This window comes from Pelodiscus sinensis, chromosome 18, assembly GCF_052426305.1.
Source record: "Pelodiscus sinensis isolate ZL-2025 chromosome 18, ASM5242630v1, whole genome shotgun sequence".
Taxonomy (NCBI): domain Eukaryota; kingdom Metazoa; phylum Chordata; order Testudines; family Trionychidae; genus Pelodiscus; species Pelodiscus sinensis.
The window spans coordinates 27,532,654-27,552,278 of record NC_143069.1 but is presented as its reverse complement, the minus strand read 5'-3'; the positions used below and the strand labels follow the sequence as shown (position 1 = coordinate 27,552,278).

The following is a 19,625-nucleotide window of genomic DNA, read 5'->3' as shown; positions in this document are numbered from 1 at the left end:
AAAAGGCCCAGGCAATCCTGCAGAAGGGCCCTCAATTATTCAGGGCCCCACGATTTGCAAAGATGGCTCTGCCTGTAGCCGTCATCTGTGGGCAGCTGCTGTCACATGAATGACATGCTTCTTGCGATGAAGAGGCATGGACATTCTATCGACAGCTGGCCCTGCTCGAAGGAAGGAAACCCAAGGGTGACCCACCTCTCGGCAGACATCCTCCACCGTCATACCCAGCAGAGTGCAGGTGCTGAGCTTGTCGAATTTCTTTGTCCGTTTCAGTCTGTGGCTGCCACGTTGCAGCTCCATCTGTCTTTTCAGGGATGGGTCCAAACTGACCGTGAAGGGGAGGTAGAAGAGGGCCTCCTCCACCCGAAACCTGCCGCACAGGAAAGTGTGGAACAGCTCGGGATCCTGGTCCAGTTCCAGCAGCTTTTCCATCTGGCCTTTCAGCATGTCCAGCTCTTCCATGTACTTCTCGTAGACCTCCCACAGAGACATGTCGGGGCGGAGCGGGCTTCCATGGCAGCTGCCCATTCGGCTCCTCTGCTCCTCATCCTCCATGCACTGCAAGAGCCAGCTCAGACGGCACGGCCACTGGTTGGCAAGGAGCACCCATTCCACCACCTTCTTCGGACACACTTCATCCTTGGGGATGTTACTCGCCAGCAGCCTGATGGTGATGGTGACAGTGTTCACGATGCTCCACATCTGCACCACGTTGTCTGTCATGAATTCCTTCAAGGCGTCATCCAGGAGGTAGTCGAAAGCATCTTGAATGAGGTCTTTGCCTCGGATACCTTTCCCGCAGCTGCCGGTTCCCAGCGCTGGGGTTCCAACCATGAGAGGTATCTGGCTGTCCTCTGCAACTGGATTCTGGGCATCGTGGTTGGCCGAATGGTAGCGAGAGATGTTGAGGAAGTCAGAGCTGGCTTCCATCTTGCCATCCTGCCGGAAGCCGACCTCTGCCTCTAGCTGCTCCTTGCGTGCGATGATATTCCTGATCAGCCTCCGCTTGGTGTCGCAGTCCATCCGAGGGACAGAGAAGGGCAGGGTGACGATGCGGTTTAAGAACTCGTAGCCGTTGTTGGCCATACCTCTCATATACTTGGAGCTTTCCACGCAGTCGACAATGATGCTGGAGTCAACAGCCAGGATGGAGATGAAAGGGGCGTCATCGTCTGAGAGGAGAATGTTCATGGCATCAAGGACGCCCACCACCTTGTCAGGGCTGCATGTATCCAAGTGGGTGATCTCCAGCACCACCCGCAGCTTCCGCCGCTGGAAGATCTCCATGTACTGCAGGAACCCAGAGATTGTCCTGACTTCGCTTTTCACGCAGCTCATGAAGCCCAGCTGTGCGCTGAGAGCCATCTGGTTCATCTGTCTCTCCAGCTGGCTCTTCTGGGTGACGATAATGTTTCGTACCACTGTGATAGTGAGCCGTATGGCAGCTGCTGCAGAGACGCTGACAGCCGTCACCCCAATGCCTTCCACGACAGCTATGGCGTCTCCTGAGGCATCCCCGATGGGGATCAAAAACACTAGGAGGAGACCACCCACCCCAATAGCTACCATGATCAAAAGGATCACAGCCACCCACAGCGGGAGGAAGAGGAACTTCTTGCTAACCCATTCCTGATCCCCTGGTCTTTCGATGATGCTACATTTCCATTCTATGGTCCTGTAAATGCTCATGGGTAGGAGACCAAAGTGGCTTTCGATGCCGTCGCACAGTGTGGTAATGAGGCCTGCCCAGAGCTGGTCGCAGCCCGCGTACTCCCAGGCGCTGAAATGGATGAAGACGTGTTTCACGTTCCTTCTCCACTTCTGCTGCTCCGTCAGGACCGGCCGGTAGAAGATCATGAGTAACAGGAGCTTGAGTAGATCCCGGCCAGTGTTGTCACGCTGCATCTTCTGCGTCCGCTGAAATTCCTCCTGGTCTTTCTTCTTCGATTCGTTTTCCATGTTCTCTGAGATAAAAGAGGAAGATATGTTAGGTACCTGGCAGTGCCTTAAATCTCTCCTCCTGAAGGGTCTTCCAGCTTCACAATCCCTCCCTTCTGGGAAGCAATCAAGAATGGGTAGCTCTTGGCAAAGCCATCCTTAGGATTGATGGGATCCTACGCCGTACTATTAAACTGGTGCCCATCTGCCCAACAGCAGCCCAGATGGATGTTGAATTTTTAGCGATGTGATTTTATAATCCTCATCCACACACTAATAAACAAACACATTTTAAACTAAGGTCCTGTCGACTCTCACAGTAAATTCAGCAAACATTTAGCAGAGGTTGGCAAATGTCTGTTAAATGGCTTCATTACTATGTCGTCGATGTTCTGCCAGTAGCTCGAGCAGACTTTGTCACTTGTAAATTAACTAGATCTTCTAGAACTTCTGCTGCTGGAGGAAGCAGAGCCACAGACCATGGATAGGAAGAGGCAGGTGGGTGGAGTGGACATGAAAACCCAGTGCTGCTCCAAATTTTCAGGTCCCCTATGCGATTGCATAATCAGCAAATGAGTACGGGTGGCTCTGGCTCTTTGGAGATAGTTGTCATCCACTAATCCCCATCCCCACAAGGTTCCTTCCCCGTCTTACGTGCCCCGGGGCAGTACTCACCCTTGATTTTGTGTAAGAGCAGGTTTTTGCAATGTCCCCATGGTGCATAAAACCCAGCAGTCACTGGCGTGGGCACAGTGTACAGGGCCTTCGCTAAAGCGAGGCAGTAGATATCCTCCTTGGTCTGGAACCCTGCAACGGGGATGAGGTAAAACACGAAGATTAGCCTCACCGAGCGCATCCTCAGTGGATGCTCAACAGTGTCTCCGCTAATATTTTTCAGTTCAAGGTACTAGGTACAAGGGGAGGGAGCAAACAAATGTCCGAAACCAGACAAGTTTATTTTAGGCTATAAATATTGGGGTGCCTGGCCTTACCCCCTTTGCATGGCCGAAGGGACAACAGAGACTTACTGACTGAATTGCTCCTCGTCCTGGGGCACTCATGAGTTGGTGCACGTGTAACCACAAATCCAGGGCACTAGATCTGTGACTACACAGCTATAAACATGGCCAAGTGCCTCTGTCACCAGACGGTGCCTGTGGTCGGTCTTTGTGCATAACAGCGAGATCTGCAGCAGGAGCAGGCTGCGTTACCTGCACTGACCACTGATAACACCAGAGCTCCAAGAACAGAAGCACTGAGCCACGCTGCTGAGGCAACCACATCACAGCTCTTAACACCAGGAGCCCGTAAGTACTCCTGTAGACCCTGCTTTCGCTGGCATTAAGCCAAACAGCGTCCACAGAGCCCCCTGGCACTCCTGCGCCCTGCTGTGCAATGCAGAGGGAGAGATGGAGAAGAGAAAGGCCCACGTGTTCCTTTGCCCTGGCCCAGGCTAGCCTATGCCACTTCCCATGGTTCTGTGGGCCAGACTTGCAGGGCGGGGAAAAGAGATGTAGAGGTCATGGTGGGTAATCAGCAGAACATGAGCTCCCATTGTGGCGTTGGGGCTTAAAAAGCTATTGTAATTCTGGGATGTATAAACAGGAAACGCTTGAGCAGGAGTAAAGAGGTTGTCTCGCTTCTGTGATGGATGGGAGGCCCACTGTTCTTTTCTGAACATCCCAGTATTCAGTGACTAAAGGGTTAAACCTAGCTAGCTAGAAAGTGTTGGCAGGGAGCCAGGAGCACCAGTGAGAAGAAAGAGTTCAGATCTGCATTAAAAGGGAATCTGTCTGCTGTTTTTCTTTGTGAGTTTAATCCTGGAGCTGTGGAAGGGGATGAGGGGGGGGGATGAATTGAACTGGGCAGGAACATCATGCCTAAAAAAAAGAATACCTGGGCCTAGAATTGGACTGGACCTTGGAAGTGTGGATACTTGAGTAGATAGAGAATGTTTATTTAGATGCGATCAGGTTATTTTTTTGTTTTGTTGTTTGGTTAAACTCCTCTGTGCTAAATCCATATCCCCTCCTCTCCCCACTATAACTTTAAACTGAATCCCAGGGATGCAATTGTCTGTGTTTTAATCTGTTCTTTTCTCAGTTGCGCTATAACTCCTAGCAGCCAAGTCAGCTTTACAAATGAATACCTTTTTGTTTTCTTAATATAATCACCTATTTTAAGGCTATGATCTGATTTTGTATCCTGGAAAGTAATAGGAGGTCTGTGTATACCTGCCTAAGACTAAGAGGACAGCTATCAGAAATTACAGTTTGTTTTCATTTTTCTTTTTTTCTTTCCAAGTGCTAAATAAAAGGGAATAATGACATCTCTGGATCTGCTGGCAATGCTCCTCCTAATGCAACCTAATATGCCATTAGCCTTCTTGGCTACAAGGGCACACTGTTGACTCATATCCAGCTTCTCATCCACTGTAACCCCCAGGTCCTTTTCTGCAGAACTACTACTTAGCTGGTTGGTCCCAGGCCTGTAACAATGCTTGGGATTCTTCTGTCCCAAGTGCAGGACTCCGCACTTGTCCTTGTTGAACCTCATCAGATTTCTTTTGGCTCTTGTGTAAAAGAGTTTGGGGTACCCTTCTGGAATACGTTCCCAAGTGACTTCTTCCTGCGTTCAAGAAGAAAAAGTTTTTTTCCACTTGGGTAGAGGCAGCAACCCTCCTAAGCTCAGGGAATCTGTGACCTTGGGGAGTTTTGAAGCAGAAGCCCATAGAGACACAGTATTTTAAGGTCTCTTTTGGGCCCACACCTACTGCACTCCAAGTGCCAGAGTGGGGAACCGACTTAGCCTCTTTATTCGGCACTTGAACTTCTGCTGCTGGAGTTCTGTGCCCAGCTCTGGTGACCAGAATTCCAGATGGATGTTGATAAATTGGAGAGGGGTCATGTCAAGGCTGTTTCCCACTCTGGCACTCCAAGTGCAGAAGGTGGGGGCCCACAAGAGACTTTAAAATACCCTGCCACTGGAGGCTTGCGTTGGTGTTGCTGCCATCATCCAAATGCACAAACCCCTTTGAGAACCAGACAGGCGCATTTCAGAATTCCCTCCTGTGGGGTACCTTCCTTGTCCTTGACACTCCCTCCAGAGAGAGCTTGAAAACCTGTAATTTCTCCTAGAAGTATGGCTTGCTGTCTTAGGCACGTGCATACAGAACCTTCCGCCCTCTAGGATGCAGGAATCAGATCATGGTTTTAAAAATGTGACGTCTATTAACAAAACAAATACACTTGGTGAAACATTACTTAGAATCATAGAACCATAGAGCTGGAAGAGACCTCAGGAGTCATCAAGTCCAGCCCCTGCCCAAGGCAGGACCTATCCCAACTAAATCAACCCATCCAGGGCTTTGTCAAGCCAAGACTTAAAAACCTCTAGGGATGCAGATTCCACCACCTCCCTAGGGAACCCATCTCAGTGTTTCCCTACCCTCCTAGTGAAATAGTTTTTCCTAATATCCAACCTAGACCTTCCCCATTGTAACTTGAGACCATTTCTCCTTGTTCTGCCATCCGTCACTACTGTGAACAGCCTCTCTCCATCCTCTTTTGAACCTCCCTTCAGGAAGTTGAAGGCTGCTATCAAACCCCCCTCGCTCTTCTCTTCTGCAGACTAAACAAACCCAAATCCCTCAGTCTCTCCTCATAGGTCATGCGCTCCAGCCCCCTAATCATTTTGGTCGCCCTCCGCTGGACCCTCTCCAATGCGTCCACATCCTTTCTATAGTGGGGGCCCCAGAACTGGACACAATACGCCAGATGTGGCCTCACCAGAGCCGAATGAAGGGGAATAATCACTTCTCTGGATCTGCTGGCAATGCTCCTCCTAATGCACCCTAATATGCCATTAGGTTTCTTGGCTACAAGGGCACACTGTTGACTCATATCCAGCTTCTCATCCACTGTAACCCCCAGGTCCTTTTCTGCTGAACTGCTACTTAGCCAGTCGGTCCCCAGCCTGAACTATGCTCGGGATTCTTCCATCCCAAGTGCAGGACTCTGCACTTGTCCTTGTTGAACCTCATCAGATTTCTTTTGGCCCAATCCTCTAATCTGTCTAGGTCACTCTGGACCCTATCCCTGCCCTCCAGCATATCTACTGCCCTCCAGCGTATCTACTTGGTTGCTAGGTGTTACAAAGAAACTGAAAAAAGAAAGATTAAAACACAGAAAATCGCTTCCCTGGGATTCAGTTTGAAGAGTTCTAGGGTAAAGGGGGATAGTTACATGTGCTTAGCAAAAAGAAGTCCAACAAACTAAAAAAATAAAGAAAATAACCTAGTAGCGTCTGACTAAAAATTCCCTGTTCTACTCACATCTCTCTTGTTCCAAGATTTAGTCTTTCCCTAGCCAAGAAAGTCGCTGGATTCTGCTTGCCCAGGTTCCTGGCTTAATTCACATCTTCCAGGCATGATCACACAACAACAGGCACATCACTGCTTCCAATTCAAAACCCCAAATTCTGTTTCCATTTTCTTTCCTGGCCTCCTGTCAACTCGCTTCCTGCTTCTCTAGCATTCCTGGAGACTTTCTAGGACCTTTTGTCTATGGTTTCAACCTTTCCAGGCAAGACAGTTAGGGTTAAGTCCCAAGACTTTCAGGCTACCGTCTGCTTTTGACACGACCTGCCTGTTTCTCTTCAGCTAACTCTTGCTTACTTTGGTTCAGGCCTCAGGCCTTACACCAGGCCCATGCTTCAGGCCCATCCTTTCTAGTACAGGATGTAGCCTGGTAACAAAGCCCTGACTGTGGTATCAGGAAACCTGGGTTCTATTCCTGCCTCTCCCACAGGTTGGAGAGGTTATTTCCTGTCTGTAAAATAAGACTAATGATACTAACCTTCCCTTTTTAGACCTACACACAGCAACTAGGGATTTTTATTAACTACTCAAATATCGGTGAGCCTGGCTCGCTAGATGAACCATCCGGTTCCTCTTGGAATCATGTTAAATGCTTGATCCCCATGACCAAAGTCTCAGATACCGGGAGAAGTGACACGGGGGAATAAAAGCTGCTGTCTGAGGTAAACTACCTGGCAGGAATCCCCTGGAATGGGAGCCATCGCTACCAGGAGCCCAGGAATAACAAGACTCCAAAAGTCCAGCTGCCAGGCAGTTTGACCATCTCCTTCAGGCCAGTGGCCCAGAATTCCAGGACATCTTTGGGCCTGGGTTTAAAAAGAGGCAGCACCGTGTGCTCAGCCCCTTTTTATCCATCCCCTTTCCCTCCATTGGCACGCAACCCTCAAATGGCCAAAGGTTTCCCTTTCCCTCCCTCCTTGGTTAAACAAGCTGGTTAAACAGCTCGAGGTGATGGAGTGGTAAGCACCCACTGACAGAGTCGCTCGGGTTGCAGGGCCAGCGTAAGTCCGCTTTTAAAACTGCCGGCCATAGCTGCAGCTACGGGAGGGGACTCTAGCAAGGGCCTGGAACAAGGAACAGGGCTCCACTCCTGCATGGGATTCGGGCTTCCCCCAGGCAGATGCTCTGTTGCTGCTTTCCTGTCTCTCCCTTCTCCAGGTGGAAGGGGACGGTTAGCCAGTGTTCCCTGCAAGCTGAGCTCTTGGGCGGCCAGCCAGGAGACATTCAAATGCTGCCCAGTTTGCTAGCCGGTAGCATGTGTTTCTAGTGGTGGTGCATGTGGTGTACTGGGTGTAGACATAGATCTTGTTGTTATAGTAACTGCGTTAGGTCACTGGGGGTCAGCCCAGCTGGTTTGGGTTTTTTCTAGCTAGCTCCGTGCTATGCAATAAAATGGACACTTGCAACTACTCAAGGTCTCTGTATTTCCACTGATTTCTTCCCATGCTGTGAAACTCCACGTGACGTAACAGTGCACATCCGTGCATGCCTTGGTGCACATAACAAAATGTATTCCGCACAGGAGTGGGGGAAAAAGTAGAGGCATTATTGCCGCTAGCTCCTTACTGAAACTCAGTGAAAGGCAGGGGAAATGAGAGATCAAAATCCTGAGACTGACAGTCCCCAGGAACAACGGGGAGAGGCTAAAGTCCCAGTTCAGCCTGACTGGCAGAGCAGGGAGCCAGGAGGGAGCCAGGGTCGGCAGAGTGGGACTGAGCTAAGGAGAGAGCAGGGGCCCGCACTGAGCTGGGGAGCATGACTGGCCTCGGGGAGGGAGAAGGGGAGGCCGGGGTCAGGATCGGGGGCAGTGCGACTGGCCTCAGGGAGGAAGGGGGTCAGAGGCAGCATGACTGGCCTCGGGGAGGGAGAAGGGGAGGCCGGGGTCAGGATCGGGGGCAGTGCGACTGGCCTCAGGGAGGAAGGGGGGGTCAGGGGCAGCATGACTGGCCTCGGGGAGGGAGAAGGGGGGGCTAGGGTCAGGATCTGGCCCTTCCCCCCCAGAGCTGCTTCCCATCCCCTCTTCCTTCCAGCCAGTTCCTGCCCCACCCCCAGCCAGTCCCTCTTCCTCCCTCCCCACTGCCCAGGATCAAGTGTGTCCGTTTTTTGGGGGGAGGGTCTACCTCGCAACCCTACGAGTCAGACCCGGCGCAGGCACCAAGTGATGGGGACTGCCGGAACTTTGGGAACCTGAGTCTGCGGGGTGGAGGTTTGTGGCAGGTCAGGAGATGAAAGGGGAAGGCACTAAGGGACAGGGTGTAGGAGACAGACAAATGCCCAGGGGCCAAGTGGAGACAATGAGGAAAAGGACAGGAGGGGAGGTGTCAGTGGGGGGGGGGGGGACAGGATGATGCTAGGAGAGGAGAGGGGAAGGGCTTTGGGGGCTAGAGGGGAGAAGGGGAGGTGCTGGGAGAAGGCTTGAAAGAAGGGGTGGGCATGAGGAAGGCGGAGATGGAGCAAGGCACGTGTAAAGGCACAGGGGCATGAGGGGAACGGGGGCAGAGGGTGGTGAGGGAGTGGGCAAAGTGGGTAGGGGCAGTGAGGGAAGGGGGAGGCACCAAGAGGGTGCAAGGGTAAGGGAAGGTGCAGGTGCCAGGGAGTCCGGGGGGTGAAGCAGAAGGGCAGACACCTGCAGGGGAGGGACCAGCAGCAGAGGAGAGAGGCAGGACAGGTGTGTAGAGAGAGGTGTTAGAAGAGGGGATGAGGAGGGGTAGCTCACATGGTCAGAGTGGGGCTACTGGAGGAGTGGGCACAGGGGGAGAGAGAAAGGCTGCTGGAGGGGGCAGGTCTCGGGAAGGCCGAGGGCAGTGAGAAGGGCAGGAGTCAGGACAGCAGAGGTGGGTGAGGGGTTGGGGGGGCAGTAGGCACCAGGGGAGCTGATGGAGGAAGGGAAGGAGACAGGGCAGCAGAGGGGACAGGTAAGTGGTTCATAAGATATTTATGAATAACTTGGGTGCCACCATGGCACATCCAAACAAGCCACAAACTCAGTATTGGTGCACAACACAAAATGTATTGTGCTCATGGGAGGAAACTCTTAGAGGGAACACTTCCCCCAGCCTCTCCACCCCCCAAGTTAATGTCACACACATGGGTTAATGCAATTGCAGGATCGTTGCATGAGGGGGGTTTGGTGAGGGCCAAACTAATCCCTATTGGTAAGTGGATGGTGGGAAAAGTCCTTGGGGGGGGGAGGTCACATGACACCTTTTATTTCTGGTCATGTGTCCATATTGCCCTGAAAGTGTTACCTCCAGAGGCGTGGCTAATGGGGGTCAAAGAGTACATTTAAAAACATTCTTTGGGTGCACACCCTAATGAAATGTGCTGCGCACGCCTATGGGCAGAGAGCAGATCCAGTCCTGGGAGCAGGGCTGCAGCCACAGAGTTATAGACGCCGCCCAGAGAGCAGATCCGCATGCTGGGAGCAGGCCTGCAGCTGTAACCCACACACCTGATGTGGGTCACTATCCTATGGAGTGGCACTGAGACAACTTCCAGCAAGCAATTATTACAAGGGAGCTCTTCAGACTATGCTGAGAGGCAACTGACTTATAACTCAAGCTGTAGCAGCTCCTGCCCTAAGCTCCAAAAGTCCCAGGTTCTAATCCACCTGGTGGCAGTTGCACAGCCATGGAAGCAGAGGGGCCAGGGAACCCTCTGTACAGGACTCCCCCCCCACACACACACCCTTGCTTCCTGGAATCAGCCACATAGGTGAATAACGCTGGAAACCCCCATGCCTATAGCTGTGCGCCTTTGCTTTCAATTGCTACAGCCATTCTAAAGTGCCCAGATCTCACAACAGAAAGGAGACGTCCCAATGAGCTGCTAAGCTGTGCTGCCTGCCACGGACAAGTAGCTCCAAGAGGAGCAAGTGCTGTTGACTCTGGAGCCTAATGATGGTGGTGTCTTCCAGCCATTTTCAGATTAGTACAGCTGTGAACCAGGTGCCAGCTGGCCATAGGGTCCCATAGACCTGGCTTGTGCAGCCTAACCTGATAACCAAGCAGTCCATCCATTACTAGCCAGCCCATTACCTTGGGCATGGGAGACCATCGCACTCGTAATTCCTGGGGCCTTCACGCACTGACAGGGCTTGACTTGATCGGCCAGCTAGGGAGAAAGAAATAAACAGAAGGCAGAGGAGTCACCAAGAGATCAGAAGACCACCATGATGCCTTATAGGCCATTCAGCTGTGAAGAGTCACCAAGACAGGGCAGGTGATGCTAACCTGAGTTAGTCCATTAGCTGCAGCTAGGCTGGGCCACGAGAGGAGAGACAGGCAGTAAATCTGCAGCTGTCAGACCATAAGGAGGACACGGAGGTTTCGAAACCAGCTCAGAGAACAGGGCTGGGTAAGATGCAACCTACCAAACACTGTGATCTGGCCGCTTTCTGTTTAGATCCTGCTGCCCATGCCGCCGAATTCTAAGTGGGGACTCAGGCAGCAGGATCCAATTTTAAATGATTCACGGTTCATGGTTACAGCAGGGGCAGGAGCCACGAGCCCTTTAAAAAGCTGTAGCCACGCTGGACAGCTGCCAGTAGTGGCAAAGCTGTGAGCTCTTTTCTGTGCTTTTAATTGAAAGCCTCAGCCACGGAGAACTCTGAGGGTAGGCTAGTCCACAACACCGCCCCTTCTGCCTCAGGCTCCGCCCCTTCTGTGGGTGGAGCCGGCCTATGACCCCATACCAAAATCCATTAAGTGGCCCCCTTCTGAAAATTATCGCCCAGCCCTGTCACAGAATCATAGAAAAGTCTGAGTGGAAGGGACCATGATAGGTCCAGTGTTTCGCAAACTTTTTTTATAATGTACCCCCTTTAAAAAAAAATGTGTAAGTACCCCCAGTACCTACAGTTTTCAGACACACACAATTTTTTTCTACCGTTGCAACACATTTGTTTAAACAACTGCATCGTAGCCGGGCGGGCGATGGCATTTTTGGGTGTAAAAGGTACAAAAAGAATAAAGCGCTGTCAAACTGAAAACTAAAATTCAGTTTTCTCCAAATTTCAGTTGTGTTGACGTGTCCCCCAGACATCTCTTGAGTACCTTTAAGGGGACTCGTACCACTGGTCGAGAAGCACTGATCTAGTCCACCCCTGCACCGAGACAGGACCAAGCATGTTTGTCTCACCTCTTGGCTCCTAGGACACGGCTTGAACTAACGCACTTGGAAAGACATTATCGTATATACGCCCAAAGTGCTTCGTCTCAGTGTATTACCATAAAATCTAACTGACCAAACTCTGACCTTTCATTTCCCTGTCACTTGGCCAGCCACAGCCTCACAAGCCTTCGGCATCGATCTCAAAGCCTTCGTCACGCTTTTACACACCTGTGCTGACACGCTTGTGAGCCAGGCACACTTGTGCGACACGTCCCAAAGCACTTGCTCCAGGGCATTACATCGCACTTGCCTGCCTTTGATGGACAGGGAAAGGGAGACCTGAAAGGCCTCTCCAAGGTCACCAGCGCGAGAGTGAGCGCAGAATTGAGGAGCAAGGGTCTAACACACAACTCTGTGCCTTAGTCACTAGGTGGCATTAGATTAGAACCCGGGAGTTCTTACACCCAACCCCCTGCCCCCTCCACTAGGCCATGCTGCTGGCCTCCCGCCTCTCCCCCAGGGCTTGGAGACAGATGGGAGGCTGGAGCCAGCCTGCGCAGAAGGGGCTGTAACGCTTACAGCTCGTTCATGACACTGCCCCTGCGCAGCCCCTCTCAGATCCACACTCGGAACCCACAAGAAACACCCCAAGAGCAGAGATGAAACCGCCACTCACCTGCAGCCCAGCTTCCAGGAAGGGCAAAGCAAAAGCGGAGCTCGCGGATTCCAGCCCAGCCTGGCACCTGCTTCCTGAACTTTGGCCCCTTTCCTCCAAGATAGCAGGAGGCTGCTCTGGGCCTTTTGTGCCCACGACGGGGCAGAAAAGCAAACTCAGCTGTTGGTTCCATCTTGCGGGCAGAGCCCCGGCAGACAGTGGCAGGCGGGGGTATCGACTGACCCTCCAACCCAGGATATTCCCCCCACACCTGGATTCGCTTCCTAGTCATCCCCATCTCCCTGCACGATCCTTGTTTCTCATCCCGCCGGTCCGAGAAATTGTCAGAGCAGGTTGATCCCGACCTTGCCAAGGGCTTAGGTAACATCACAAGGCTTTGCCGCCACAGCTGGCTTGGCTTGGGTGTGTGGCAAAAGCCCCCCCCCCCCCGCTGGCACAGCTATTCTGGCAAAGCCGCCAGGGCAAATGGCAACTCTGCCGAAAAGCATCTGCTGGCTTTAAGCTCCCTGCGAGCTGTTCTCATCGCTCAGCCATCACCACCACTGCCCTGCCTCTGTCCTGCTCCTCATCCCCGCCCCCACTCCTATCCCCTGCTCTCCTCCATCTCCTCCCCCTTCCCTTCTCCTGCCCCTCCCCATTTCCACCTGCCCTGCCCATCCCCGTCCTCTCCCTTCCCCCGTCTGTCCCCCTCTTATGTGAGGGCTTTGCTGGAAACGCCCCCCCCCCCCAAGCCAGGGAGATCTCCCCTCCGGGAACAATTCAGCCCCCCCCATCTCGCTCCCTCCACTCCACAGTATTTCCTCCATTCCCCACAGTTGAAAATTGAGCTCCCCCATCCCCTCAGGTGACAGTCGGGCTCCCCCATACGCAGCTGCCTAGGTAGGCACCTCCGCAGCCAGAGCCTGCCCCTGGCGCCCACGTCCCCTCCCCGACTGCCTGTCCCAGGCGACCACCTGAACCTGCGTCCCCCATTCCCTCAGATCACAGCTCCCTCCCTGACCCTGCACCCCCCGACACCCCTCCCCCAGGCCAGACTCCTCTCTGGCACCCGCACCCCCTCCCCCAAACCTTCTGCTCCCCCTTCACCCAGGTCACAGCTCCCTCCCTGACCCTGCACCCCTCTAGAGCCCCTCCCCCAGGCCAGAGTCCTCTCCTGCGCCCATACCCCCTCCTGGACCCTGCACCCCTATCCACCGCCCCAGATCATACCCCCCCCCCCTGCACCCAGGCTCCACCCCTAAGCTCCCTTCTGCACCCAACCACCCCGTCCCAGACCCCAAAGCCCTCGGTAGAAATGTGGCCCTTGATCAGTTGCCAAAATGGCCCCCCCCCATTACAAATTATTGACCAAGCCTGATCCAAATGTTTTTTGAAACATTGTTTAATGAGAATGTAAATACAATTCAATACAATTGGGAGGGTTGGGGGGAGGGGGACGCAGCTGCTGGCTCCTCAGCTCTTGCTGCTCTCACTGGGTGTCTTCCTGCTGCAAGGGAAGCAGAATCCGTCACATTCATCCCTGGGGACTCAGGGGAACTGGCCCCCCAGCATTTCCACCCTCCTCCCCCTGCTCTCTGGTCACCCCCCGTCAGGCCCGCAGGGTGAGCTCCTGACCCGCCCCCCCCCCCCCCCCGAGCTCCTGACACCTCGGCCCCCTCCCGCCTCCTAGGACAGTTTCTGTGTTCAGAGCCTCCCCCACCCCCAGGGACGCTCGCAGGGGCAGGAGGGATTCTGCCAGCAGGGACGTGGGGTGGGGGCAGCCTGAGGAAAGGGGCGGGGGACTCCCTGAGGGGATGGGAAGGAGACCCTGGCCCTGCCCCACTCTCCTGATCTGCTCCGGCTGCTCACCATGTATTCCAGGAGCTGATGGGCCTGCCCATGCAGGGCGTGGGCCAGGACCAGCCCGGCCTGGCTGGGGCGCCGCAGGGGGGAGCGGGCAGCGAGCAGAGCCTTGTCCAAAAAGCAATTCTCCTGCTCTGCTGTGAAGAGCTGCCCAAAGACCTGAAATCAAGAGCACAGGAGGTTTCAGCTGACGGCCCAGAGCCCGGCCCCAACTCCTGGGGCTAAAACAGCTTCCTCCTCCCCCAAACTCCCTTCCAGACCCTGCACCCAGACGCTCTCCTCACCCGGCACCCCAACCCCTGCCCCAGGTCACAGCTTCCTCCTGCCCCCAAGACCCTCCTACCCCCACGAGGGCCCCAGCCAGCCCCACCCCCGAGCCCTGCCCTGCCCTGGCAGCGCGTCCTTACCTCTCCCACCCTCACGCTGTTGCTGTGAGCCAGGACCCATCTTTCTTTGTAGTAGTGTCTGCACCACAGGTCCTCTGCCTGGTGGATGTTGAGGCCTGCAAGAGACACAACAGGGTCATTCTGCTGGCAGGTCTGAGCCCTTCCCCTCCCACGGGTCCCTGCAGGCATCCCTGGGCAAATAGAGGGGCACAGGGGGCAGAAGGGGAACACAGAGGGACGCATCCCCCCTTGGGCCAGTCTGGGGGAAAAGGGCTGGGTCCCCTCCCCCCGCCGCCGGCACCCTCAGGGTGTCCCTGGGGCCCAGGTCCCGGCTGGGTTCCTTACCCCTGTGGTGCAGGAGGAGTTGATACAGGCTGTGCACCCCCTCCCGGGCCAGCCGGCTGACGTCTTCGGATGGGTCCGAAATAAAAAGGCCCAGCTGGGCCACGTGGTGACCCATCCTCGGCCAGTCGGCGGAGTTCTGAGGGGAGAGAAGAGGGGGGGTCCCTCAGCATCCTGGGGCTGCACGTCCCATGCAAACGGCCGCCGAGGCAGGTCTGAGCTCGGGGGACGAACAGAGACACCTCCCGGGGCGGGGCGGGGCGGCCTTGCGAGGAGACAACCCTGAGCAATGGCCCCGACTGAAGGGTCACTCCGGGGGTGGAACAAGGGGATCCACTGACGGCCACTCCCCAGTCTGGGGTCCAGTCCCTCAAGAGCCCCCCTGAAGGGCCCAGGGTCGCCCCTCCCCGGGGAAAGGAGAACGCGGCCCATTCCCGGCCCATTCCCGGCCCTGCCTCTGCCTCCCGGGGATGCTCCCAGCCCCGCGCCCTGCAGCCCCAGACCCCCCGGCTCCGAGGTCACTTACGTCAAACCCCGGGAGGGTGGTGGCGACTCCCAGCAGGGCCGTGGTGCTGCCAAGGGCCCTGGCTCGCTCCTGGGGCAGGCGGGACTCCAGCCACGGGCTCAGGTGCTAGGGGGGAAAGAGGCAGGTCAGGACCCGTAGGGAGGTGCCGGTTCTGGGCAGAGCCTGGGGCTCCTCTCGGACTGTGCCCCCCCCAGCCACTGACACTGCTCCTCTCTCGGCCCCCCCCCGAGGAAGCAGGGACAATGGCCCCGTCCCCCCCACGGGGCTCACCTCCATTATGAGCTGCAGCCGGGCGGTGTCTGGGGACTCGGCGAGGAGGCTCGCCAGTAGGGCCTGGAGGTCGTAGGGAAGGGCCCGGATGAACTGCTGCAAGACAAGGGGGAGCCCTGGGTCAGAGGGGGGTTGGGGAATCCAGGCCACCCGCTGGCTCCGGGGTGCAGCCTAGAGCAGGGTCTGAGCCGCCTCGCAGAGCAGGGAGGAGCCCAGGCTGGGCATGGAAGGGACGGGCCCCCCGGGAGAGCAACGGGAACCCTGGAGGGAAGGATCCAAACCTGCAGCTTCTTCCCCCCCTCTGCCACCCCCCCTCCTCTCTGGAGCTCCAGCCCAGCCCGGGAGCAGGGCCCGGAGGGACGTACCTGAGTGTGGATGGGCTCCTGCTGCCAGTCCCCAGACACAGTCTGTCCCACGGCCGCCGTCAGCAGGGGGCTCAGGAGCTGGGCCCGCAGGGGAGGCTGCAAGGTGCTGGCAGGAGAGAGGGGCAGAGACTGTTAATTCAGCAGCAGGAGACAGAGACTTTCCCACTCCCTGGCCAGGGGATCTGCTCTGGGGGGAGTCGGCGGGGGGAGGGTCGGTACCTGAGGCTGCAGGCGGCGTTGAGGCAGTCGGCCAAGACCAGCGGGGGGGGCGAGTCCTCCATGATCTCCTGGGAGACCCAAGGAGACAAAGGGGCGTGTGAGGCTGGGGCCCCCAAGAGACGCTCACACGGCCAGCGCCCCCACCCAGCAGGATCCAACCCCACTGCCTCCCGCTGCCCTGTAGCCCCCCTGCCTGGCACAGGGCCCCTCCCAGCACCCCCCTCCCAAACCGGGACCAGCTCAATCCTTGTCCCCAGGCCGTCTCCTGCCCCTCCCTGCCCTGGTGACCAGCCTCTGAACCTCCTCATCCCTGCTCCCCAGGCGCATCCCCAGCAGCCCGCTCGGCTCCCTTCCAGCCCCCCATGGCCCGGGGAGACCCCTCCCTGTCCCGAATCCCCCTTCCTGTCCGGCACCCCACACCTGCCCCATTTCTGTGTCTCTCCCTCCTCCAGCATCCCCACCCACCCTCCCCATGTCCACCTCCAGCCCTCCTGGCTCCACCCATCCCGTTTCCAGCACCCCCACCCGCCGCCATGGCCCAGGCAGACCCCTGTCCACCCCACGTATCCCCTTCCCTCCTCCCGGCTGCCGCGACTCGCTTACAACGATCCTGGCCATCATGGTGTCCTTGCAGCAGCGCGGCGCCAGGGTGTCCTCGCCCCTTTGGAGGGCGGCGAGGCAGGCGAGGGGGATGGCCAGAAGGAACCGCTGCAGGGCGGCTGGGCTCTGCACCCCAGAGAGAGTCTGTGAGCCTGGGGCCTGCCTGCCCCCCACGGACAGCTGCAGGGCTCAGGTCTCCCAGGAGTGGAGGTGGGAGCTGCTGGTTGTCCAAGCACCCACATTCCCCCCCCCAACTGCTGCCTCAGGCTTGTGGGGGCCCAGCTGGTGCATGACAAGAGCCCCCAGCTTGGGGGGTCCAGGTCATGCAGGAGAAGGGGCCCCAGGGGGATCCCCAGGGACAAGCCCCTCCCGGAGGGGGGGGGGACGTGCTGGGAAGGGGCCGGACAATCTCGGGTCCCCCCCGTGTGGAGAAGGTTCCTACCGTGTCCCGGGTGTGGAGCTGCTCTTCGATGTCGTAGATGGCCCCTTCCTCCACCCGGGAGTCCACCCGCTCCTGGCAGAGCTCCGCCGAGGCGCAGGGGGGCTCTGTGCGGGAGGGAAGGGACCAGGGTGACTCCAGCGGCCAGCAGGGGTCACGCGCCCCCATGTCAGGGACCCAGGGCAGGTTGGGCCCCACACGCCCCTCGCAGGGACCCATCCCCCTGCCACCCTCACATCTGCCAACGCCCTCAGCAGAGCCCCACCAGGCACAAGAGAGCCAAGCAGCCCCCCCCCCCATCCATTGCCCTGGCTGCGGGGCAGACACTGGGGCTGCCCCTCCCCCCCCCCAGGTACTGGGTGAGCCCCTGGGCCCAGCGTGTTCACGGCCCCTCACCTGGGTCTGAGCGGCTGCAGGAGGTGGCCCGGCTGCAGCTGGAGGCCCAGGCGCTGCTGCTGACGTACCTGGACCCACAGCTGCAGGGGCTGGTGCGGGGAGCGACGGGCTGGGGGCTCCCGGAGACTGGCAGGTCCCCGGGGGCCGGGCAGGGCGATGCCCCCTGGTGGTAATGGGGGCTGGGCTCCCGGGGCAGGTGTTTCTCTCCACAGAGGAGGCCCCGGAGCCACCCTACCCGGCTCCCCCGCTGGGCTGGGTCCCGCCTGCCCAGCCGCCTCTGGAGCCAGGTCCGGGGGGGCCTGGCCGGTGGGCGAGTCGCCCCGAGCTGGTGGGATCCAGCTTCCCCGCTCGCGGGGACGGAGAAGCTGCTCCCCACCGGCCCTGGGGCCATCTTCAGGGCTTTCTTGAACCACAGCCGAAAACGTTTGGCCATGCTGCAAATGAGGGGACCAAAGGGGAGCTTGGGGCGCAGCCTGATGAACGAAATCCAGGGGTTCCAGCTCCCCAGAGCGACTGCCCCCAGCCCCCAAATGGCCCCTTGCTTATCGGTTCGGTCTTGCACAGGCACTGCAAGGACCTGAGGGTATGTCTACACTACCCCGCTAGTTCGAACTAGGAGGGTAATGTAGGCATACCGCACTTGCAAATGAAGCCCGGGATTTGAATTTCCCGGGCTTCATTTGCATAAGCGGGGAGCCGCCATTTTTAAAACCCCGCTCGTTCGAACCCCGTGCAGCGCGGCTACACGGGGCACGAACTAGGTAGTTCGAACTAGGCTTCCTAGTTCAAACTACCGTTACTCCTCATTCCACGAGTCTCCTGCCCATCAACAGCCCCTTCTTGGCCAATCAGGGGAGAATCTAAGGTGTGGGGGGTGGAGCGTTCTCCCCAAAGACACCGGCATAGACTTGTTCCAGCCCCACCTCCCCAGTCCCCACAATGGGGGCTGCATCCCCCACCCCACGGCTCCTGCAAACCACCCCCCGTCCTTCAGCTAGTCTGTTGGGTCCCAAGCTGGGGGAGGCAGCAAGGGAAGGTCACAGAGGAGGCAAGAACAGAGCAGAAATGTGGGGGGATGGAGGAAAAGGGAAACCAACCAGGAGAAAGCCCCAGTGGCGCTAAGGACGCAGCCCAGGTGAGGAATCACCTTCTGGCCCTTGACCGAGGGCTGGGCCTGCCTGGAACCCAGCCGGCCCCGGGCGGGATCCAACCCCTGGGGGCTCTTACCTTCGTCACAAAGGTGTCGGGATGTGGAACTCACAGAACGCGAACGAACCGTGAGGAGGAGACGCACCAGAGCTAAAGCAACCGGGGGTCTCCAAAGTCCCCTGGGCCCGCCCCCCGCTTTTATCAGCCTGAGATGTGGGTCCCTCTGTGAGGTCATCACCTCCCCACCTGCCCTTTGCCTTATATGCTGAGGGCTGCCCAAAGCCCCTGTGAGGTCACCGCCCCCCCCTCACCCTGCCAGGCAAATTTCCTGCCTCTGGCCACCCCCCAGGGAAGTTTGAGCCATTACTAGGGGTCCCTCCCCCTCCCTCATAGGCTGCTCCCTGCCCTACACGGCAGGCTTCTTGCACGAGAGCTGTTTCACGCCGTTGTTCTTGCGCAAAAGGTCTCGTGCAAGAGTGCCTCCACCCTGCCATAGGCTTTTACACAAGAGCGTCCATGGCAGTGTGAACGCTCTCTTGTGCAAGAAAGCTCTGATGGTCATTTTAGCCATAAAAGTGTCTTGCTCAAGAAGCCCCTGGTGCCCGTCCACGCTGCCTTCTTGCACAACAGCTCTTGCACAAAGGGGGCTTAGTCATCGTCGGGAGAGGAATAACTCCTGTGCAAGGAGCCCTGTTCTCTGATGCTTTACTGCAAATTTACTTCTGCAAGAACACACGTAGAGTGTAGACGCGCCACAAGTTTTTTCGCAAGAACACACAAAAACAAGCCATGTGGATGTTTTCTTTTTAGGCAAAAGCCCCTTTTTGCACAAGATCGGTCGGCCTTTTTGCAGAAATAGGGATCTTGTGGGAAAAGGGGGTTTTTTGCACAAAAAGTAAACATCCACACGGCTTGGTTTTGCGCACAAACCCCGAGCACAAAAACGGATCGGCAGAAAATATGCAAATGACATTGCGTGTCATAGAG

General features: G+C 56.8%; 1 protein-coding gene across 1 annotated transcript; it reads right to left on the bottom strand.

Moving 5' to 3' along the window:
- Positions 1-13,468: 13,468 nt before the first annotated feature.
- On the bottom strand, positions 13,469-17,330 carry LOC149523333 (maestro heat-like repeat-containing protein family member 7). The gene is made up of 10 exons (XM_089770425.1): positions 17,097-17,330; positions 16,658-16,780; positions 16,055-16,122; positions 15,836-15,941; positions 15,471-15,566; positions 15,201-15,305; positions 14,678-14,813; positions 14,354-14,448; positions 13,953-14,105; positions 13,469-13,590 (listed from the first exon to the last, which is right to left on the bottom strand). Exons 1-10 carry the CDS (start codon positions 17,310-17,312, stop codon positions 13,573-13,575), a joined length of 1,116 nt encoding a protein of 371 aa, XP_089626551.1. The 5' UTR covers positions 17,313-17,330; the 3' UTR covers positions 13,469-13,572.
- Between the last annotated feature and the right edge of the window lie 2,295 nt (positions 17,331-19,625).

Coding starts and splice junctions, on each gene's coding strand:
- LOC149523333 (XM_089770425.1), bottom strand. CDS start 17,312: ATGGGTCCCTGCGAGGGGCGTGTGGGGCCCAACCTGCCCTGGGTCCCT. Junction 16,123..16,657: donor CCATGATGGCCAGGATCGTT/GTAAGCGAGTCG, acceptor TGGGTCTCCCAG/GAGATCATGGAGGACTCGCC. Junction 14,814..15,200: donor CCACCCTCCCGGGGTTTGAC/GTAAGTGACCTC, acceptor CTCTCCCCTCAG/AACTCCGCCGACTGGCCGAG.